The 24225-nt window shown below is 42.2% G+C and overlaps 1 protein-coding gene and 1 pseudogene across 2 annotated transcripts; both read left to right on the top strand.

Moving 5' to 3' along the window:
• The first annotated feature begins 453 nt into the window (after positions 1-453).
• LOC306855530 (arylsulfatase I-like) lies at positions 454-15781 on the top strand (annotated as a pseudogene). The gene is made up of 3 exons: positions 454-537; positions 614-735; positions 14408-15781. The product of its transcript is annotated as an arylsulfatase I-like (transcript).
• A 4593-nt stretch (positions 15782-20374) lies between these two features.
• LOC306855735 (homeobox protein CDX-1-like) lies at positions 20375-23914 on the top strand (the record flags this gene model as incomplete). The annotated part of the gene is made up of 3 exons (XM_079394566.1): positions 20375-20789; positions 22461-22609; positions 23717-23914. The coding sequence occupies 3 exons, from the start codon at positions 20375-20377 to the stop codon at positions 23912-23914; spliced, it is 762 nt and encodes a 253-aa protein (XP_079250692.1).
• Positions 23915-24225: the final 311 nt, after the last annotated feature.

Raw genomic sequence — 24225 nt, 5'->3', positions numbered from 1 at the left:
TCCAGAGTGATGTCCTGTTCGCAAACAACAGGACATCACGTGCACTGCGCCCCTAAAGTTTTTTAATGTGCTTTTTCTAATTATGAACACATGTGCTCCTTGGGGAAAAAAAGCAAGCATCAAGCCTTGTCATATGTATGTTACTCTGACAAATGCAGTTATTTCCTGTTATTTTTATGCTATATTTTTAGATTGATCAATTGTTTGTCTACAAAGAACCTCACCCGGACGAATGTTTTAACGAAGGTTCGTTCATCAGCATTTCATGAATGAAATACGGTGAAATCAAAAAAGCAAAACTCTAATTGTCTTCCTTTTAAATTCTTAGTTTGCTGTGAAATAAAGGCTGACTGCAGATATAAAGTGAAGGATGACGTCGGGAATGTTCTTTTTAGTATTCTTGAGGACAATGATTATTGTAGCAGGCATATCTATCCAGGTCGCTCCTTCATAATGAATGTTATTAATGAATATAATAAAGAGGTCATCAGACTGGTGCACCCGTTTGTTTGCAGCAGCAGCTGCAGAAGACATGAGGTATGAATATTATCCTTCTCTTGTTTAGATCTTGAGTGTATTGTACTGTATATTATATGTTCTATGTATATTTTAGCTGGAGGTTCAGTCACCACCAGGCTTTGTCATCGGACATGTTCGACAAAACTGGTCTGTTTGCCTGCCCAAGTTCACAGCTGAGAATAAACAAGGTGAACCGGAAGTTAAGATTGTGGGACCGTTTGTACCTCTTACCTGCTGCATGGATCAGAACTTTGAGGTGATGCACATGCACTCAGATACAAGTTACAATTTTCCATTTGATTTGTATTATTTTTAAAGTTCTATTATAGCATAACCTTCACGTAAACCTTTTAGCATTTTTAGATTATGATTTTAACTCTGGTAGTCTGCTTATCAAGCCATTTTCCTTGTTTCCTGACCCACATTGGTTGTAGCTGATTTCAGATGACATTTCTGGGGAAATTTGATGCCTACAGTAAAGGAAAACACACACAAACGTGGATTCTTTGTCATTTATTTATTGAGAAAAATTATTCAGTGTTACATATCTGTGCATTTCAAAAGTATGTGAATCTAGAGAATTAGCAGTTAACTGAATTATAACAGCAAATTGTAAAGGAAAATGTCAGGACAAGCTTTCAAGTCGTTTTACTAAAGAATGGTTAAAGAAGAACAAATTTAATGTTTTGGAATGGTCAAGTCAAAGTCCAGACCTCAATCCAATTGAAATGTTTTGGAAGGACCTGAAGTAAGCAGTGCATTGAAGGAAAGCCACCAACATCCCAGAGTTTAAGTGGTTCTGTACTGAAGAATGAGCTAAATAAGTCATTGTTTAGGACTGATCAGCAGTTACAAGGAACATTTACCTGCTGTTATTGTTGAAAAAGAGAGTTACACCATATACTGAAAGTTACGTAAAACTCTGATGATATTTTGGTTCATATTTCTGCAGATATATGACCCAAAACATCATCATATTTTTATAATGCATCTTTTATAGACAGGGCAGTACTGGGAGAGACAACAGGAAAGTACTGGGAGGCGAGAGGGGCCGGGATCGGTAAAGGACCTCAAAATGGGATTCGAACTCGGGTCACCATGAGCGCAATTTGCGCTGTATGTTGACACACTAACCACGAGGCTATTGGCGCTGACAACATCATCAGATTTTATTGTGTATTGTGAAACGCAGCTAGTAACCTGTGTGAATACTTTATGTGTTGATGTGTTTTGTAATTGCCTTCTTATACTGTGACCACAGCTGGTGTGTTTGAATGGAGAAGTGACAGATGGACCATTTGGCACGATCGTCAAACCTTTCTCATGCAGTGTACTAAATACAGGTGCAGATTTTGTGCTGAGGTTTCCAAGCAACCTGGATGTCAAATTGAAAGCTACACTATTGGGGGCCTGCATACTTATTGTAAATATTGTTAAAAATGCTTTTTTTTAAACTTATTTTTTAGTTTTGTAATTTAAGACTTTTTTTATTAAAGTTTATTATTAAAGTATAGTTATTAATTATAACTCAATCCATTTTCAGGACTTTGTGTATTATGATAAACCAAAACAACCGGTACTACAGATAATAAGCTGTTTTACCGATCCTCTATCTGCAATCATTTAGTCAAGATGACAGAAGAAGATAACAAGGTAAAATTCATAATAATCATATTTTTTATTAAGAAACTAAAAACATAGGAGATAACAGGAGAAATACAATAGAAACACTAAGGCACCATTCACACAGAATGCGTCTTTGCCTCTAAAAACGCCAGACACAGCGTTCAGGAATGTTTTTCTTTTAAAGCACAGCACAGAATGCCTCCTCCACCATGTTGCATCAAGTAAACAGTTTCCATGCCAACTTTCTTCTGTAAACAACGCTTGCCCCGCCCCCGGGGATTTCTGATTGGCATCTTAAAAACATGGCGCTCCTGTGCAATACGCTACAAAAGATGCAAGACACGAGCGCAATGGTCCGTCTAGCACGTGTTTACATAGAAAAACAATGGAAAAGTAACAAATAGCAAAAGTGGCCACATAAACCTTTAGAGTTGATGGTAGACTCCCGTTATCTAGACTGTGCTGCAGAAAACGTGCATCAGACACAGGACAGATCGCAGGGTCGATATCTCTATCGCATCACTAATTTCACAAACACTCCCCATTTAAGAGCATACAATCCACACATAAAGGCTCCACAACGCTGGGCTGGGGTGCCATATTCGCTTGAGACAGCAGGTACCTCATGAGGGGGATTCGCTAAGGGCGGAAACACCAGCCTCTCTCTTAGGCCTGGAACCAAGGGTGATTCGGTTCGGGGTAATGAGGATCACTGATGCTCTCTCTCTCCCCTGATTTTGCATAATATCAGAGGCAAAATCTTCACTGGTGGGAATGCAGAAAGTTTGGCTCTCGGCCAGCATGACGTCTAGAGTGTTTCCCATCAGTGGGGAGTCAGATAGTGAAAAGAACAGTGTGTGTTCTAGCTCGTCACGAACAGATCCACCTCCGGCTTCCAGAAGTGGCCCCAAGTCATCCAAACCGAACTAGGATGCACTCACCGTGAGGTACACCATTCCTCAAAAGAATGTCTGCTCCATGGTTTAGGAGACCAGGGATCTGTGCTCTGATGGAGACTAGGTGATGATCTGTCCATAAAAGAAGACTCGCAGCCTGCTTGAAAAGGGGCTCAAAGGCAAGCCCAAATGGGAGCACTGAGTTCTAGCATGCTGTGTCCTCAGAAGCAACCCTGCTAGAGCGACCGTTGCATGATCCGAATTTGAAAGTATGCGTCTTTCAGATTCAGGCCTGGATTGGTTAATCGGGAGCACCGGGAGAATTCCCGGTGGGCTGGTCTGTTTTTTGCCCGCAAGATCCGATACTGTCATGCCACTGCTATGGGGTTGAAATATAGATGCCCGTATTTAAAGGGTTACTCCACCCCAAAATGAAAATTTTGTCATTAATCACTTACCCCCATGTCGTTCCAGACCCGTAAAAGCTTAGTTCGATATTTTGGATGAAAACCGGGAGGCTTGTGACTGTCCCATTGACTGCCAAGTAAATAACTCTGTCAAGGCCCAGAAAAGTATGAAAGACATCGTCAAAATAGTCCATGTACCATCAGTGGCTCAATCCAAATGTAATGATGCAACGAGAACATTTTTTCTGCACAAAAAACAAACAAAAATAAAGACTTTATTCAACAATTAATCTCCTCCGCGTCTCCGTAGCGTCATTTTGAAGAGTATCCGCTGCATGCAAATAGTGTACGCTGTTCTACGTCAGCTGCACCACAAGGACACGTTTTGGGAAGGGGCGACCGGCAGGTCGATTGGCACTCGCAAAGTCGACAAAAGGCGGCAATCTGATTCAGTGAACAAGTTGTAGTATCCTTCGATGATGGCAGCGTTTTTTTTTATTATAAATATCCAGTTATGCAGAATATAAGATGGTAAATATTTAATTGCGTTGTCAATACAATATATAACAATTAGGGGTGTAACGATACATCTATTCGTACTGAACGATCACGGTTAGGGTAATAACAAAACAATATATAGAGTATGATTTATCGCAAAATCAAAATATTAACATAACATGATAACTTCAAATTTGTGTTTTGCTGCCTGGAGACCCATACACAGCCAATCACTGTGGGCATACTTAGCTTGTTAACATCATTCATAAAAACAAGGTTAAATAATAGTGCTTATTATTCAGTTCCTATAGAGAAAATCTGGCTCATTGTTTACAGTTCAATGGATGTTACTCCCATAAATTATGAAAAGCATCACGGGGCATATGAAAAAAGGTGGATACATACAGTACAAGGGGCAAACACAGGCAACTAAATGAAACACGGGTGACACTTCTTAGAAACCAAGAATGTTTCTGGTATTTTTATTTGCACAAAATGGATATATGTGTATTTAAGGCCTTTAAAATTGTGTGAAAATTTACCAAGGTGTCAATTTTTGTCTTTGTGTGCAGGTAACACATCATTTTCCGTTATGGATACTGTAGGCGTATACTTCAGAAAAAAGATCAAAGGAAGACAAATATCTACAGACTTCTTGCCAAATAGTCCTCCAATAAAGGCTGTTACTGTGCCAAAAACTGTGTTTAATATTGCATCTTTAATATAAAAAAAAGGAAACTATTTTAGTAAACTCCTTAAATTTGAAAGTGACAAATGACACATTATCACTAGTTATTTCAGTTTGTGGACCTCTCTTATAGAAAGGTGCCACTGAGGTTGCATGTGTTCTCGGGAAGTGAAAAAAACACAGCAGTGTAACCACAAACACCATCTGCTTCTTAGTAAGTGCTGGTGATGAGAAAAACTACCCCAACCGGCACTCTGAGTTGCTCGTCATGGAAAATCCATAGAATGCTTCTATTTAAAAATGATTCTCTGCTGTCTTGATGAGTAAAATTAATTGCACAGACATCTATATTTTCTGCTTTTTTTAATGCACAATCAACTTTTTCAGACCGTTCACCCAAATGAAGATGTTCTTTTGTCCATTTCATTGTGCAATAAACATCTGGAAATTCTGCATTTCATATCAGATGTTTTGTGCATAACACTTCCAATGTCTAATGAACCCACAAACATGTTGATAAATCTGTTGTCTGAATTGTTCCACGGCCAGGGTCTCTTACTTCACAATATTTCAGGCAAAGGAGTTTGCAGATTCATTGCCTTGGAGAAGCAATTCCAATTAATGCAACAATGAAAACAGAGAACACTGATAGACAACATTATGATGAGTACTAAAATTCCCGTGCAAGCCAAAACACCATCTACTGTAAGTGAACATAAAGATGGTGATACTTTTGGCATTTTTACAAAAGCAGTTGTTTTCCTATTTGTGCGCATGTACTAGATATATTTGACCATTTCGATGATTTTTTCTGGTTTGGGTTTAAAATGCAAGACATCTTTGTTCTTTTCAGGTGTACAGTTGCTTTTGCTTGACTGTTTAGTCTGAAGTGTCTCAAGTGTGCAATAGCTACAAGAATGCAAGAGATAATCAAGAAATGTCAAACTTATGCATTTTTAACATGAGCATGTATGTTTTTTGTTATTATTTTTTGTGTTGTTTTTGCAAAAAAAAACTAATAATAATCCCTTCTGTGCATACCATCAGATGAAGTCCCACAGTCTGAATTAAGACTAAATGTAAACAAACAGCTGCTGTGACCCAGAAACCTTTGAATACTAGACCCCGGTCACATGACCTCACCATCAGTAAGCGTCTGAAACTTTTTCAGTCTCTCTATTAAAAGAACACTATCCCTGAAAGTTTGAGTTAGAATAGTTTGCAAGAGCGTGATTAAACACAACGAGGCTGTATAATCAGATTAGGCCTACTTTTTTTAAGTAACTAGTAAAGTAACACATTACTTTTTAATTTAGAAGGAAATATCTGAGTTATTTTTTTCAAATAACACAATTAGTTACTTTTTTAGGGGTAACACAATACTGTAATGCATTACTTTTAAAAGTAACTTTCCTCAACACTGGCGATAAGTGATTAGATGAGCTTGTTTAATGTCGTGTTTAAGGTCCTTGACAACCCAAATCCCACTTAGCCACTTAGTAAGTAACTGTCTTTTTCAAGACAAATTAAAGATTTAAAGGAAGAAAAAAATCATAAGTGTGCGCTGCTGATGCATTTTCTGAAATACAGGAACTTATACCGTCCGTAAACAACAACAGAACCTTTATAGTTTAATAAAAAAGTAAATCAAAATATAAAGTGTATAGGTAAGTCAAGGAAAGAGGAGGTCATCTTTAACAGAATATTATTAGGGCACGTCCAAATCCAAATGGGTTATGGGAATACTGTAATGTTGAAGAAACAATACCTTGTGTGTTTATTGAATGTAGGAAGTATGAACAAGAAAGAGGAAAAATTATAGAATTAAGAAAAAATGGAATTCAGAATCTAAATTTTAAGTAAATGGTAAAGTCTTCTATGATTTTATTAGAGAGAAGGGATTGATAAGTAGAATATAAAACTCTGTTCCACACTCCGGAGCAGGAAGGTGGCGGAGATGCACCTATTTAGAAGAAGAAATTATCATTAATATGTTTCATTTTGAAGCAGTCTTAATGTAGTGTGGTATATTTTTGTTTCATTTAAATATTTATTGCACCCATATTTCGTTTTTTCAGAATCAATTTTATTTTTCACTAAGTTACCTTATTTGTAATTTTTTTTTAACATTTTCAAAATAACTGCTTCCAAAAGTGTTAATTCCGTTCACACAAGGACGATAACTGTAGCAATAAAGATATAGTTTTAAATTGGAATCACTTTCAGAGCAAAGATGAATGATAAAAACATTGACAGCCAATCAGAACCCAGCCTGATTTGAAGAGCTGAAGCAAGTGGCAGACAACAAAATAGAATATTAGCATGCATTGACATGGACGCTAATATTGTAATATTTATCTTTACTGATAAATACACTGATTTCAGTTCAGAGTCAAAAAAACCCTTAAAAGTGAGCAGAGAACACTTAGCAACGGCAAAAAGAAGTGAAGTGTGTTAGAAAATGCAGATCTTGGGCAAGCACCTAAATCAGGGCTGATGTATTTCTGGGATGATGGACTGCTGATGCACAGATGGAAACCAGACATTAACGATGAGAATTGTCAGGAGGTAGTTTGCCTGTTGGCTATCGCACGCATGTGTTAAAACTGGCTCATGAATATGTAATGTCTGGTCATCTGGGCGTGACAAAGACATTCTATCGAATTTCCAAATACTTCTGCTGGCCTGGTATAAAATCAGCTGTGTCTGCTTTTTGTAAAGCTTGTAAAGTTTGTCAACTCGCAGGAAAGTCGAACCAAAGAGTTCCTGTTGCTCCGCTTAATCAATACCTGTCATGAGTGAGCTATTTGAACGACTGAAATTCACTTATTTATTTAATCACATCTTTTGACTTTGTTACTTCCGCTCTGAAAGCCCTAGACTTTAGAGGGGAACGTAACATTACAGTGACTGTCCTTTGGTGTGAACAGAAGGTTTCTGAAAATTTAAAGATTGGACATTATACAACTATAAATATTTCCAGAATTTTTCTGAAATTATATCACCCCTTGAGATGACATGAATCTCAAATCATGTCTCCTCACACATCAACTCTTTCTTGTTTTTGTGACATGTTCTCTATGCCTTGTCTTGGACTTTTATGTCACTTCCTGTCTCCCGTGGTGTTTGTAGTCAGTTTGTATCTTATCTTGTTCAGCATGTTAGCCTCCTGTGTGTGTATATATATATATAGCCCTAGTGTTTCTGTAGTTCTTTGTGAGTTGTTGAATGTAATGGCTGTCTGTTTGCCTGGCATTCTGTTCTTTGTTCCCTTTGGTTTTTGGCTTATTGTTTGTTCTAGTTTTTCCATGAAATACCTCCACATAGGTCCTTGCCTCTGCCTGTTTCCCCAGCTTTTCCACAACGTTACAGTTTTTGACTGGCATGTCTCTTTGACGTGCATGTTTGAGCCTATATTTAGTATAAGTAAAATACTTAAGTACTGTTGAAGTCAGATACTCTAAGACTTTACTCAAGTTGTTTTGGAACTGGTGACTTGAAACTTGTAGTGGAGTAATTTCACTGTAAGGGATCTGTACTTTTACTCAAGTATGGTTTTCCGGTACTCTTTACACACTGTTGCACCCAAATTTTAATCTCAGCGTAAAGCATTACATTTCAAGTGTTTATTACTTTAGTCAAGCACCTTTATTAACTGAACTTCAGATTTGCAACTTGATTTGTGTCACATGTCCAATGGTCCGTGAAGTCGTGTGCATATATATGTTTTTTTTAAAGCTATATGTTCCTGGAAAAACTTTAGTCCTTTGCTTTTTTCCAAGATAGCGGGCATTGATTTTATCCATCCAGATTGTGAAAAATAAAGGGAGATTAGTCAAAAAGGAGGGATGTGCATGTAACATTTATTGCATTTGATAACGAGTATGTAGACACACAGTGATGTTCACTGATCAATTGTGCACCATAAGGGGCTGTTCACACAGAATGCATTTTTCCATTCCATTCTGTTTTTCTAAACACGCTCTAGATGGACTTGTATGACTATGGCACTCTCATCTCGCACATAACCACCACATTTTTAAGACACCGTGTCAAGTTAAAAGCATTTCAACTTTTACATTATCCACCGCTCATCAATGTCAGTTCCAAAACAATAGACCAATCAGAAGACCGTGAAGGCGGGGCAAGCATTGCAAGTTCCCTTCCAGGAACTTCGAGCTGCGTCGAAAACGCATATGGGAACGCCTTCAGCGTGACCAGGCTCTGAATATGATGTGTAATCAGTCAAACAAGGGCGAGGCGTCACGGGCGGGGTGACGTCACGACCAGGAAGCATATAAGCACGTGCGGCGGAGCCGGCTTCAGCTGTTTGTCATTCAGCGAAGCGCTCTGTGTGTGTCAGTCTTATTTACTGTTGTTTGTCCTAGTTTTAAGTGGAAAGCATTCAGTATCATGCCAAAGCCAAGGGCAAGCTCAGGGGTGAAGCTTTCAGACCACGTTTTGAGTTGTGTGTGCATCCTTGCCCTCGCTATATCACGAGCGAGGACACACACGATTTGCGCGTGGTCTGCCTGGGTGCGGAGCACGCAAAATCGGTCTCCGCACCCGGAGGGCTCTCTTCGAGAAGGGAGCCTTTGCGAGCTCCCCACGCGGTGCCGGTCCCGCTGCTGCCGAGGCAGAGCGGCGGCTGCACTCGTGGGGCTCGCAGGCTGATCTGGCTGGCGAGTGTGAGACGGGCATGTCCCTATCTCCTCCCGTATCAGCCAGATCTGGCGCCCCGTCTCTCGGTGTGGAAGCTGTCTCTTCCCCCGAGACGAGGGCTCAATGCTTCGTCTCTCTTCCTCTGAGGAGGTTGATGTGACGAGCGTTCACGAGGTTTCGCCGCCTCTGTCACCCCAATATGATATAACTATGAGCTTTGTAAGCTGCAGTGTTTGCACAAGCATAAAATGAATAAAGCCGGTCCCGCTTGCCTTTAAATCAGAGAGAAAAAAAGGCAGAGCGGCGGCTGCGCTCGCGTGCACAAGCATAAAATGAATAAAGCCGGTCCCGCTTGCCTTTAAATCAGAGAGAAAAAAAAGGCAGAGCGGCGGCTGCGCTCGCGGGGCTTGCAGAGAAAAAAAAGAGAGAAAAAGGCTGATCTGGCTGGCGAGAGTCAGACGGGCATGTCCCTATATCCTCCCGCGCCTGATCTGGCGCCCCGTCTCTCGGTTCGGAAGCGGTCTCTTCTCTTCCCCCGAGACGAGGGCTTGACGCTGCGTCCTCCGAGGAGGTTGATGTGACGAGCGTTGACGAGGTTTCGCCGCCTCTCTCGCCCCAGAGAGCTACTTCTACACAGGAGCCTTCCGTTTTCCCCGATCTCCTCACCGAGGTGTCGAGATCGCGGGTGAAATCTTTTCGTCCCGGCCATTCGTTCCCGCGGGAACTGAAAGAGCGCGGGTATGCGGCGATGCCGCGGGTTGAACAGACGCTTGCGAGCTATCTGTCTCCCTCTACGGCATCGCCTTTGAAGGCTCCTGCTCTGCTTACAACATCTTTGGTGGGCAGAGGGTATGCGCTCTCTATAAACTCAGGTGGCTGCTGGGCGGGCGCAGCCTCCTCTGCATACCAGCTCCTCGCGCAAAAGGTCCTGACGGGCGAGCCCCAGGACCGTGGAGGGCGACCCCTACTGGGGTGGAGTGGCTTGCATCGCGGCACTCGGTGACCACTTCACCTCGGTGCCCTCCAGGGACTTGTCTGCTGACCCTGCCGCTGTTCCAGGGCACAGCCGGTCCCAGCGAGTATATTTCTCAGGTTTGTCCGCCCGGCAGCGCGGAGCCGAGAAACTCGCCTCAGCCGCCAGATTACGCGTCTCATCCCGGTGCGCCGCATCGAGACAGCGGTCTGGCCGCTTCTCTGAACCCAGAGGTCAGTCTCGAAAGACTGATTCCCTTAAGATCATTGGGCAGCGAGCTGCCGAATGTGTCTCTTTGGGTCCTGCCTTGCAGGGTCTGGTTCGTTCAGAGGTCCTGACGGGTGAGCCCCAGGACTACGGAGGACGACCCCTACTGGGGTGGAGCGGCTTACACCGCGGCACATGGTGACCGTCTCCCCTCGGTGCCCTCCAGGGACTTGTCTGCTGACCCTGCCGCTGTTCCAGGGCACAGCCGGTCCCAGCGAGTATATTTCTCAGGTTTGTCCGCCCGGCAGCGCGGAGCCGAGAAACTCGCCCCAGCAGCCAGGCCACGTGCCTCCTTCCGGTGCGCCGCTTCGAGACAGCAGTCTGGCTGCACCAGAGGTCAGTCTCGAGAGACTGATTCCCTTAGTAGAGCATTTGACAGCCTGGCAGCGGCTGCCGAATGTGTCTCCTTGGGTCCTGCAGACCGTAGCGAGAGGCTATCGTATTCAGTTCGGCGGGCCACCCCCGCCGTTCTGCGGGGTTGTTATGACTGCGGTCCGCCCCGGGCAGGCTCTGGTTTTGGAACAGGAAGTTGGTACTCTGCTGAGGAAGGAAGCCATCGAGTTGGTTCCTCCTCACGAGACCCAGTCCGGTTTCTACAGCCGGTACTTCATTGTTCCGAAGAAGGATGGAGGGCTGAGGCCCATACTGGATCTGCGTCTACTGAACCGCTCAGTCAGAAAGCTGAAGTTCAGGATGCTTACTATCAAGCAGGTCGTGACTCAAATCAGGTCCGAGGACTGGTTTGTCATGATAGATCTCAAAGACGCATATTTCCATGTTTCCATCCTTCCTTCTCACAGGAAGTTCCTGAGGTTCGCCTTTGGGGGGAAAGCGTACCAATATCGGGTTCTTCCCTTCGGCCTAGCACTTTCACCCCGCACTTTCACCAAGTGTGTGGATGCGGCACTGGCCCCGTTGCGGCTTCAGGGCATCCGCATACTCAATTATATCGACGATTGGTTGATCCTCGCTCAATCAGAGCGGTTGGCGGTTCGGCATCGAGATGTCGTTCTCGCCCACATGAAAGAACTGGGGTTGAGACTGAACGCCAAGAAAAGTGTGCTTTCTCCGGTTCTGAGAATCACTGATCTAGGCTTGGTGTGGGATTCGACCACGATGCAGGCACGATTGTCCCCTGCTCGGATCGAGTCGATCCTTACTACAGTCAGGAGAGTGCGAGAAGGCCAGTCACTCACTGTCAAGCAGTTTCAGAGACTGCTGGGGCTCATGGCAGCTGCGTCCAGCGTGATACCTTCTGGCCTGCTGTACATGAGACCCCTACAGTGGTGGCTCAAGACCAAGGGGGTCTCCCTGAGGGGAAACTCACTCCGCGCTGTCAAAGTGTCACGCCGTTGTGTCCGTGCCTTCGACATGTGGAGGAATCCTTGGTTCTTGTCCCAGGGCCCGGTGTTGGGAGCTCCTTGTCGCCGCGTCTCGCTAGCGACGGACGCTTCCCTCACCGGTTGGGGTGCGGTCATGAGTGGCCACCCTGCCCGCGGTCTGTGGAGAGGTTGCCACCTGACGTGGCATATCAATCGGCTAGAGATGTTAGCGGTGTTCCGTGCACTCAAGCACTTCCTCCCAGACCTGAGAGATCACCACGTGCTGGTGCGCACCGACAGCACGGCAGTGGTCTCTTACATCAACCACCAAGGAGGTCTGCGGTCGCGCCCCTTGTATAAGCTGGCACACCAGATCCTTGTGTGGTCCCAGGGCAAGCTCCTATCACTGAGAGCTGTGCACATTCCTGGGCATCTTTATGTGGGAGCAGGCGTCCTGTCGAGACAGGGGCCGAGGCCCGGGGTATGGATCCTTCACCCTGAGGGGTGAAGCAGATGTGGAAGGTTTTTGGCCAGACACAGGTGGACCTCTTCGCCACTCGAGAGTCAGCGCAATGTCCCCTCTGGTTCCTCCAGCTCCTCCGGGACTGGACGCTATGGTACAGACGTGGCCGAGGCTCCGTCTGTACGCCTTCCCCCCGATCGCTCTGCTCCCTGGAGTTCTGGCGAGAGTGCGCTGGGACGAGGTCAGTCTACTGTTAGTAGCACCGTTCTGGCCGGGCCGAGTATGGTTCTCGGACCTGATATCTCTCCTCGACGGCACTCCGTGGGAAGTGCCCGTCAGGAGGGACCTCCTCTCACAGGCCGGAGTGATGGAAGCTGTTGGTGTGACGCCCTGAGGGGGCACAGCTCATAGCTTCCGGTCTGTCAACCGAGGTTGTCGAGACCATCCTCCAATCCAGAGCTCCCTCTACGAGGAAACTGTACGCCTTGAAGTGGAGGCTCTTCACTTCTTGGTGCGGGGACCGCCAGCTCGACCCAGTCAACTGCCCCGTTGGTGCAGTACTGGAGTTCCTGCAGGCCCGTTTCTCCGCAGGGGTAACCCATTACACTGTTAAGGTGTACGTGGCAGCTATTTCGTCATACCACGCCCTTACCGGTGGCCAGTCAGTGGGTAGACACCCCCTGGTTACACGTTTCCTCCGCGGTGCGCTGAGGCTGAGGCCTCCGGTACGATCTCGTCCCTACGTGGGATCTGGCTGTGGTTCTGGAGGCTCTGTGCAATGCACCTTTCGAGCCCATTCAGGAGATAACTGAGAGACTCCTCACTATCAAGACCGTTTTCTTATTGGCTATCACCTCTCTGAGGAGGGTGAGTGACCTTCAGGCCCTGACTACAGCCTCTATTCACTTTGCGCCCGGTTCGGCGAAAGTATTCCTCTACCCCCGCGTGGGGTATGTTCCTAAGGTCCCATCGGTCGTTCCACAGCCGGTCGTACTGCAGGCCTTCTGTCCTCCTCCCTTCGGGGAGCCAGACCAGGAGAAGCACAACCGTATGTGTCCAGTGCGAGCACTAGACGCATACATCCACAGGTCCTCCCTGTGGAGAAAGTCGGACCAGCTGCCTGTGTGCTATGGTCCGCCTAGGAGGGGTCTTCCTGCTACGAAGCCCTCCGCTTAGTAGGTGGATTGTGGGTGTCATGGCTTTGGCATACGAGGCCTCTGAGCTCCCCCCGCCGGTGGGAGTCAGAGCGCACTCAACCCGAGGTGTGGCGGCCTCCAAGGCCTTCTGGGCAGGTGTTCCATGCAGGACATCTGCAACGCAGCTGGGTGGTCCACGCCCCTGACTTTCGTTAGGTTCTATGACCTCGACATCCGAGCCACTCCCGGCTCCTCTGTCCTTTCGTCCTGACACCAGGCAGGGACTTGTCAGTCTGGCGGCGTTGGTATCTCGTTCCCATATGCGTTTTTGACGCAGCTCGAAGTTCCTGGAAGGGAACGTCTCAGGTTACGTATGTAACCATGGTTCCCTGAAGGGAACGAGACGCTGCGTCGCGTTGCCACACTTCCGGCATCCCTGCCAGCGCTTGCTTCATGACTTGAAGCTGAAGCCGGCTCCGCCGCACGTGCTTATATGCTTCCTGGTCGTGACGTCACCCCGCCCGTGACGCCTCGCCCTTGTTTGACTGATTACACATCATATTCAGAGCCTGGTCACGCTGAAGGCGTTCCCATATGCGTTTTCGACGCAGCGTCTCGTTCCCTTCAGGGAACCATGGTTACATACGTAACCTGAGACGCTTTTGTTTACAGTAGCAAGTAGGCATGGCAATTATTTTATTTGACAGCAACAAGTCAAAGAAAGCATTCTGTGCTGTGATTTTTTTAAAGCCATTTCTGAGCGCTGCACCTCGCATTTTAGATGCAAATACGCGTTCTGTGTGAACGGCCCCTTAGATTAGGATGTTTATTCAGAAAGTAAACAGGGTCAATTTTTAGTTCATAACAGCCATAAACAAGACCTTATTGTTAAATTCTTATATTTTTTCCTCTGTGTCTAAGCATTGGGAATTTATTTACGTTTTCTTTAGATATCAAATTCACACTGGCCTCCAGCACTCCATCATCAGACCACGTCAACCCAGCTGCCTCCCTCTGGATGTGGTCACTCTCCCTCAACGCTTACAGGAAGCCGGATACTCCACTCACATGGTGGGGAAGTGGCATTTGGGCTTCTATCGGAAAGACTGTTTGCCCACACGTCGTGGCTTTCACACCTACTTCGGTTCGTTGACCGGCAGCGTGGACTATTATACGTACGGCTCATGCAACGGCAAGTCATTGTGTGGCTTTGACCTCCACGAAGGTGAGTCAGTGGCATGGGGAAAAGGGGGGGAAGTACTCAACTCACCTCTACACCCAGAGAGTGAATCTTAGCAGCGCACGACTCAACCAGTCAGCCTCTTTTATCTTCCTTTCCCTTCAGGCGGTGCATACACCTCTAAAGCCGCCCAAAGCATACATTTATCCGTACCGCCGCAGGAAATACGCGGCCATGGTTTCTATCGTTGACGAGGCGGTCCAGAACATAACTTACGCACTGTGCAAGTATGGCTTCTACTGTAATAGTGTCGTCATCTTCTCCACTGACAATGGAGCCCAGCCATTAACAGGGGGCAGTAACTGGCCCCTACGAGGATGCAAGGGAACATACTGGGAAGGTGGCATTAGAGGAGTGGGTTTTGTGCACAGTCCCTTAATACGCCATCGAAGAAGAGTCAGCAGAGCCCTTTACACATTACTGACTGGTATCCAACCCTAATTGGACTTGCTGGGGGCAACGTGTCACAGCATCAGGGGTTAGACGGGTTTGATGTTTGGCCTACCATCAGCGAAGGAAAGGAATCCCCACGACTGGAAATTTTTCACAACATCGACCCTCTTCATCAGCACAGTCGGGGCTCATTGAAGGACGGATATGGATTGTGGGACACCACCGTGCAAGCGGCCATTAGAGTGGGTGACTGGAAGCTCTTGACGGGTGACCCTGGCCACGGTGATTGGGTGCCGCCTCAGGTGCTTACAAACTTTTCTAGCAGCTGGTGGCACCTGGAGCGACAGATTGAGAAAAAAAGGAAATCAGTTTGGCTCTTCAATGTTACAGATGACCCTTGTGAACGGCATGACCTTGCAGCGCACAGGCCTGATGTTGTGGAGGAGCACGGCTAGCGGTATACAATCGCACGGCGATACCGGTTCGCTACCCGCCAGACGATGCCCGCGCTAACCCCAGTTTGAATGGAGGTGCGTGGAGACCTTGGGTGGGCGATGACAAAGAGGAAGAAAACTGGGATGGAATTTATTACAAGAGAGGGAAGAATCGCAAAAGGAAGAAATGTAGGCTCTGCAAATTACAATCGTTCTTCAAGAAGTTAAATTTAAAGATCATGTCAAAACACATATAGGATTCTTCTACTTTTGGACATCATTTACAATAATACACTTAACTGATGACCATGTTTAAGACTTAAAAAGCAATAGTACACCCAGGCCATCCAAGATGTACATGACTTTCTTTGATCAGGCGAAAAGAATGGTTTTGGAAGAAAACATGCTCACCAAGGACTATTTTCGACAGTCCTCCAACATACATTTAGACAGCTTCAATGTAATCAATGCAATAAGGGCTGATAAATAAATTATATGCTTTTTAACTTCAAATGCTTGCATTGGTCAAGTTTGGTTTAGTTCACGACATCTTGTTTGCAAATGTCTTTATTTACAAAAGATACAGCTCAACAGAAGCATTTACTTGGTAGCCTTTTTTAAAGCTGACATCTATAGTTCTGTAATATAGCAAGTCTAAGCATACAAATATCTCTCAATTTATGTGAGCTCATAAAACCTGCATGGATAAGAATAATACTAGAACTGTACTGACAAAGGCTACTGTTTTTCTAATTGTACTGTTTTATAAGGTTTTAAAAGGTCAAGTTAATGCAATGTTGCAACATTTGGTGAAATTATATTAACTGTGAAACAATATTACAGCAATGGCTTGAACACCTGTTGTTTCAACTGTTTTTGTATCCTTTGTGTCAGACTGTAATGCAGAATTCAAATGCTTGCACTGCTGAGCACCAGGAGACCATGAAAAGACATCACTTCATTTCAACACTTTATTATAAGTACAAGCTGCTTGTTCTGGCCGACTGGATACTTATACAGTGTAAAGGCAATCCCCTGTAGCACATGGCATTGGTGGATGGATGATAAGGTCTTGGGGTCAGGCCCAATGCCATTTAGTGACCTCCTTGTGGAGCTGTGTGACTGTTCAAAGCTTTCCACAAACCACCCTCTGCCCTCTGAAGGGTGTAAACAGGTGACGGACAATAAACAGAAAAAAAGACTGTTCTGATTCTTTCCACAGTTTCAAATTCAGTGGTGTTGATGAAAAAAATGTGCAGAGGTGTTCATATTTGTTTTACATTTGAATATATAATTTTGAAATATGCCTCATTGTTCTTCACACAGAAACATGGAGGGTGTATGAATGGAAGTATCCAATGGTGCAAAAGTGCTTTACAAAACTAGATAGTAGTACTGCCCCCTTGTGAAAAAGATGTGCATTTTTGCATAACTTTTAATAAGACCACTTATTACACTTTAAAATAATTGAATGTAATGTTTTCAGACACTTTTTTTTACAATTAAATTAAATAGTTTACATTATACTTTATATTAAAGGCAATAGTTGAAATTGAAAATCCCTTTGTGGATACTGCAGTTGTGAAGGCATTCGTGCTCCACCTGCAGTTGGCTACACAAAACCATAAGGAAAAAACAAACAAAGGAGAATTCTTGGAAGCTGTAGGTTTTGGAGCTTGCTGATTGAATGCATCCTCTTGCTCCTGCTTCTCACAGTACAGAAGGACTGTCTTATCATGCATGGCACTAACCAAAGTGATTTGATTTGACAGAAGAACATGCAGTGTGTGTGTGATGTGCCTCTGCTTCCTGGCAGAACAAGACTGCCTTAAAGCAATAGTCATCGCTGAAAGCTGTTCATACATTTTATTATGTATCCAAACACAAACTAAATACAAAACAGTGAAGTGTGTTTATTTTGGCTAAATTTATTAACCTTTCATTTATTTTGCAGCTAAATTACTTATGTATTTATTAAATTATTGAATGCATTTATTCTGTGCAGTTTTGAACTGACTCAATAGATAACAAAATAGACTTGAATTGATAAAGTCACAGAAATGAAATAAAGCATCAAAACAGGATTAGGTTTAGGTGTGATTTCGTGGTTGTCCTGCAGGTGCTGTCTGCATGGCACTAAATCTAAAACGACTTTCAACCACTACTAACGTTAAGATGATTTTTTTTAAAACAGTTCGTAATTCTAAAATGATGATCGTTTCTATAGTACGACTTAGGCCTACGATATTGTGCAAACACAGCCTTGCTTAATATTGTTTAGCCGAAAATAAAATACAAATGCAACCATCTCCTTATGCATTAGCACATTTAAATTAAGTTACATTAGCCTACATTTGAAATATTATTTCACTAGTTACGACTTTTTTTAATGTAGCTATTTGTTTTGTTATAAAAAAAAACAGTTACTGCAATTAATAGGCTAAAGCATGTCAAATATAGGCATTTAGTTTTTAAAAGCTTAGTTTTTATTCGTTTGCTAAATGTAGGTTATTGCTCCTGGTAAGACGGAACAAATTCAGATGGTGTTTAAACAAGCATAGTTTTTCTCACCCCTTTGTAATTTGATCTCGTTTTGTCAAAATATGCATTAAATTAACATTAAAAAATACATAGGCCTACGTCCTATTTGTTAATAGATTTGTATTTCTATTAATAAAATGTAGATTTTTATTTTAAATCCCCCCAGAGTCGATATTCTCTCTCTTTTTCCCGAAAGCTCTTCCCATTTCAATTACAAGGAAGTCACACTTGGATGTGAAATGTGACCCCACACCTCTAAATCCTCTCGGATCGCTTTGAAACCCTTTCCTCCTTCTGAACTGACCAAAATCGTTTGCATTATTCTGTTTCCTCGACGTCTTTTACATGGGATCGGAGAAGCATGTTTATTGTGCCTAATGGACTGTAAAGTGTTTGCATGTTTTCAGATGGTGACATTAAGATGTGATACTCCTATCTCAGAGTTGAGTGCTAATGTTTAAAGTCAAGAGGAAAAGCACGAGTCAAAACTAACATTTCTCCTCCGTGAGAAATGACTGAATCCTGAAGAATAACTTGACGAATAGCTTGATAAATCGTGTGTATTTTAAGTAGGCTAACTCCTTTTAAGATATAGGTCAGTAAAGGTTGAATACTACAATAAAAAATAGGATGTAAACCACTTAAAATGTAAGAAAGTAGTTTCCACGTCGTTATCTTATCAATAGGCAACCGTTTTCTAGCCGAACAGTGAAATAAAAGCTGATTATAAATTTAATAGCCCACAAACACACACTTGTTAGTCTTTACAACATGAACACAATCAGAAATATGCTACTATTGAGCAGCAGCACGTGCAATATAAATGAGCCCGAGGCCAGCACGATGCATCACGACATTTCAGTTTTTCTCACTTAGGCTTGTTTTCATTTTAGACCAAATTGTTTTTTTGTTTTTTTTGGACAGCTCATAATTTTATGGCCGTGTGTTTGAGATGTTTTCATCATAAAAGCTGATAGGAGATATCCTGAAATAATTTGGTAGGCTATATTAGTTTCATCTCTGTCCAATTTCTTCTTGAAAACTGGCTCATAGATTAAATGCTTTGAAAGTCCAGGTGAAATTATGGTCCTGGTCTTCCGTGCAGAAGACAGGGATGCTTAAAATGCTTACGTAATTTAACAACATCTAGTATTTAATGTATTATAATATTTAATGTGCTACTATAGAATAATCATGTCTAATCTTTCATTGTGGCTTGCGCCGATGGCTGTTCCATGTGTACAGTTCACAAAAATACATTTAAGTTTTATAGCATTCATTGTATTATTAATATATGCAATGTGATTGCTAAATGTCATTTTAGACATGTACATTTAAAACACGCACCCGTAAAATGTAAAATGATCTTATGTTGTCTTGTTCGCACTGTAGACAGTCATTGACCTTGTTTTGAATCAACTGATAATCGAATGTCGTGTGCGTGTGTGTAAACTTATGCATGCGAATAATATTATGTATATTGATTGCGATAATAATGTTTTGTTAAATTTATGCTAAAACCGGTTTGCATCGTATCATAAAAATACAGCGACACTGTATTACGGCACGGTATTTAAGTCACAGTATATTTTACAGTTCATGTCATTAAATCATAAAATAGTAAGCCCTATACAAATGCTTTTGGGCTATTCTATTTTATGTCAAATGAAATTAAAACGTTGCAAAATGGAAGGCCACGTCAGAATTAAAGTTCATAATAATTAGCTCCTGCCATGTTTCCAATAAAAAAGACAAATGCAAAAATAGCACTAAACTAAACAACATGAATGTATTAAAACACCAATCTTAGGAAAACAAAAATAAGAATAACTTGAACTTGAAATAAAATCGAACCATATATGATGGTGCACACAAGGAATTTGGGGAAATACATTTGTATTTCTGAAAAATATTTTAACAAACCTTACCAAAATAACTATATGATTCCTTGTTAAATAGAGGCTGATTTATATTTTATTCGCAAGTAGGCTAATCCATTAATATTTCTATATTCATTACTTTCCTATATAGTAATGTATATAGAGTGCATGTAAGCCTATACATGGGTTTAGATTCGTGGACCTCTCTGAGTTGGAACATCACCAAGGCAGTTTCTATACCGTGGGAGGGTGATCATCAAGATCATAAAAGTGACGTCAACATCTCAACCTTTAGCAGCCACCGAGGCTGGAGGGTTCAGAGAATCTGGCCAGGTAGAGGAGCCGTCAGGTTATAGGGAAACCTGGGTCTAAGGAGCCAAGATCAATTGTTTGGGTGCATATTATGCACTGGAGTCATCCGGCGGAAAAATGTACGTGAGTTATCTCTTGGAGAAGGACACCAGTATGTACCCTAATTCCGTAAGACACACCAGCCTAAACCTGAACCCTCAGAATTTTGTCCCCGCGCCTTCTCAGTATCCAGACTTCACAGGATACCATCACGTCCCTGGAATTACCAACGACCCTCACCACAGCCAAACAGGAGCCTGGAATCCCGCGTACCCTCCTCCCCGAGAGGAATGGACACCTTACGGGCCGGGAACTGGAGCTTCGACCTCGAGCACTGGTCAGCTGGGCTTCAGTCCTCCAGAGTTTTCGTCTGTTCAAGCGCCTGGCCTTCTTCCATCCTCCTTAAACACATCAGTCGGTCAGCTTTCGCCCAACTCTCAGAGACGGAACCCCTACGACTGGATGCGTCGGAGCGCGCCGCCGTCAAACTCAGGTGCGTTTTTGAAATCTATAAATGAAAATATTATATTTTGACAAATGCAATATAATAATTATTATAGAGAATATTAACTATCGTGATCGCAAAAAATAAATAAATAAATAAAATAAAGGCCTGCTATTAACGTGAAAACCACTGCTAAACTCGGTCCTGTAATGGTTCAGAAGCAAACTCTTCTGTATTCACTTGTTTGTCATGCTAATATAGTGATTTGTGTGAGTTTCTTTGCTTTGATGTCACTCTTTGTTCTTTTCTGTCCGGATGCCGAGAAGTTGCTGAATACACGGATGCGCATGTGTAATTAACATTTAGTAGCTAATAAAGCAGCAGAAAGGATGAATGAACGAAAAAAATGTATAGAAAATAAATGAATAAATAAAAAAGATTAATTATTTATAGGATTATGCCTTTTTAGAAAACAACACAATATGTAACAGAAAAAAAAACTGGAGGACTGGAGGAAATGTCTCCAAATGCCTGCTGTTCAATTCTGTGGATCCCACTGATTGTGAAAACTGAACAAAAATATGAAAAGAAAATGTAATGTTTACATGTACAGTTGGGGCTAATGTTTCCGACCAAGGAGATCTGGAATTATTGTAATTACTGCAAGTTCTAAAAAAAAAAAAACTTTGTTAATAAGGTATTTTATATAAGCTCAGGATCCTCTCTATTATGACTGGAACAGGGAGCGACAATTAACTCTCAATTCCTCCTCATATGTATGCCATACCATTGCATCTCAGGCAAGCTTAAGAAAAGTTATAAATTTAGTTAGACCTATTTCTGTGCAAACACTTGCATGGCCTAATGCAAAAAAATGAATATGCCATAAATTACAATCTTGAGGCAATTCCTCAAGCTAACAGTTAACATACAATTCAGTAACCAGACTGTCTTATTGAGAAGTCTGGAGCAAAGCCCAAATGATGTTATTAGCTCACTGTCACTATTGTTTTAAAGTTCCAACCACTAAGATGTATTTTATATATAACACAATTAAATACCTAAATGGAGGATTGTGAGAGTCACTAGGCCGGGTTAATGATACCCAGAGATTATGGCCTCTAGTGAGATTTTCAGTGAAGATGCTATGGTTGAGAAGCCTAATTATCTGGAGTTCCTCCCTCTGTGGCTGTTGCCCTAGACAGGCGCTGTCCTTCCCTTTGCCGTTCATGTTTTAATATTTAACTTGGTAGCCACTTAAGTCCACTCTTGCCGCTGACAGGGTAAACTAAGTTTGAAATATAGAGACATGATTCCAAAGACCTTTATAACATGGACATCTTGGTGTTTTATATATGTGTGCTCTTAACGATTGGCTTGATTAAGGGAGCAAACACTGTGTTCCCATAGTTACTTTTTAATAGAAAAGATAAACATTAACTAAAAAATGTACTCTTTATTTCTATCATATTATAATTAATTATAGTCATATATACTATAGTCAAAAATACTTAATACTTAAGCCTTGAAAGGAACCAGATTTACACAGAATACATTTACATTTATGCCAAGCAATTTGTTGCAAAATAAAGTACACTAAAATTATTTTTATGTCGCGTGATAAAATACTCATCAGAGCCTACTGTGAAAAGGAAAGGGTCATGTAGATCAGGACTAATTCACAATTATTTGTTTAAATAATTGTCATTTGTCATTTAGGAGGGAAGACCAGAACAAAAGACAAATACCGGGTAGTGTACACGGATCATCAGCGTCTGGAGTTGGAGAAAGAATTTCATTACAGCCGTTACATCACAATAAGAAGAAAGGCCGAACTGGCAACAACACTCGGTCTGTCAGAGAGACAGGTTAGCTGCTCTAATACAGTCTTCAGGCATCATGTTCTTAGACAACATATTCTTCACGTACACTCCTAAAAATAAATATTCCAATAGAGGGTTTGCAGTGATGCCACAGAAAAATCACTTTTGGTTCCCCAAAGAACGTTTCAGTCAAAAGTTCTTAAAATAACCATTTTTTTCTCTTAGTGTGAGGAACATTTTAAGAATCTAAAGAACCTTTTTCCACAATAAAGAATCCAATGTTGAATTGAAAGGTTCCATGGATGTTAAAGGTTCTTCATGCACTTTAAAAAATAAAGATTATTTTTGGAATTTATTGTTCCGTGAAGAACCTTTAAAATCCATGGAATCTTTTTAATGTGCAAATGGTTCTTCATAAAAGGGTTCTTTATTGGCATCTCTGGTTCCATGAAGAACCTTGGTATACTTTTAAAAATAAAGGTTCCAAAAGAGGTTTTGGGTTCCCTAAAGCACCTTTCAAAGAACAATTCTTAAAAGAAGCATTTCATTCTTGAACGTGAAGAACAATTTAATAATCTTAAGAACTTTTTTCTATTATAAAGAACCTTGTGTTGAATGGAAAGGTTCTATGGATGTTAAAGTTTCTTTATGCACTCTTAAAAATAAAGGTTCTTTTTTGGAATTGAATGTTCCATGAAGAACCTTTAACATCCATGGAATCTTTTTAATGTACAATTGGTTCTTCATACTGTAAAAAGGTTCTTTTTTGGTTCCCTTTAATATCCATGGTACACTTTTACAAATAAAGATAAAAAAAAATAAGAAATTTTTGTGAAATGGAAAGTTTCCATGGATGTTAAAGGTTCTGCACAGAACCATAGATGCCAATAAATTGCCTTTCTGTACATTTTTATTCCACAAAAAATTAAAAAATGTTTCTTTTAAGAACTGTTAACTGAAAGCTTCTTTTGAGAACCAAAAATGTTTCTTCTATGGCAACGCTGTAAACCCTCCCATTGGGAACCTTTATTTTTAAGCGTGTAGAAGCTGATTGGGATCACTGGTGTGTAATGCAGCAAAGATGAAACATAATACGCAACTTTTACTAGGAACAACCTTTTTTCAGTACTACTTATGGCATGTTGTTGACAGGTGAAGATCTGGTTCCAGAACCGGCGAGCTAAAGAGAGGAAAGTCAATAAAAAGAAGATGCAACAGCCGCAGCCAGCATCCACAACCACACCAACCCCACCTGGTTCAGTCCTGCCAGGCAATGTTCCCATGGTCACAAGCAGCAGCGGTGGCCTGGTATCACCATCTATGCCAATGACTATCAAAGAAGAGTACTGAAGACGTGCAGACTTTGACTGGTAGCTGTTTTTATAAAGAGCCCTTTCACACACAGGGTACTTTCAAATCAACCCATCAATGAAAACACAACACGAATGTGGCAACCGTGACAAAGACTGTGAAAGAAATATGAATAAAAAGTAGTCAAGAACCATTGAAAAGTAATGCAGCAACATTTGAAGCACACATGAATCTGAAAGCTTGTGTAATATTCGTCTGGTCGTGTCGGTTTCTTTATTCTAGTACTTTATTACTGCTGTTGTCTTGCTCATCACTGTAAACTTTAATATGTTTTGAGATTGTAAAAGTGA

This window comes from Barbus barbus (assembly GCF_936440315.1).
Source record: "Barbus barbus genome assembly, chromosome: 36".
Classification (NCBI taxonomy): domain Eukaryota; kingdom Metazoa; phylum Chordata; class Actinopteri; order Cypriniformes; family Cyprinidae; genus Barbus; species Barbus barbus.
This window is presented reverse-complemented; position numbering and strand designations above follow the sequence as displayed.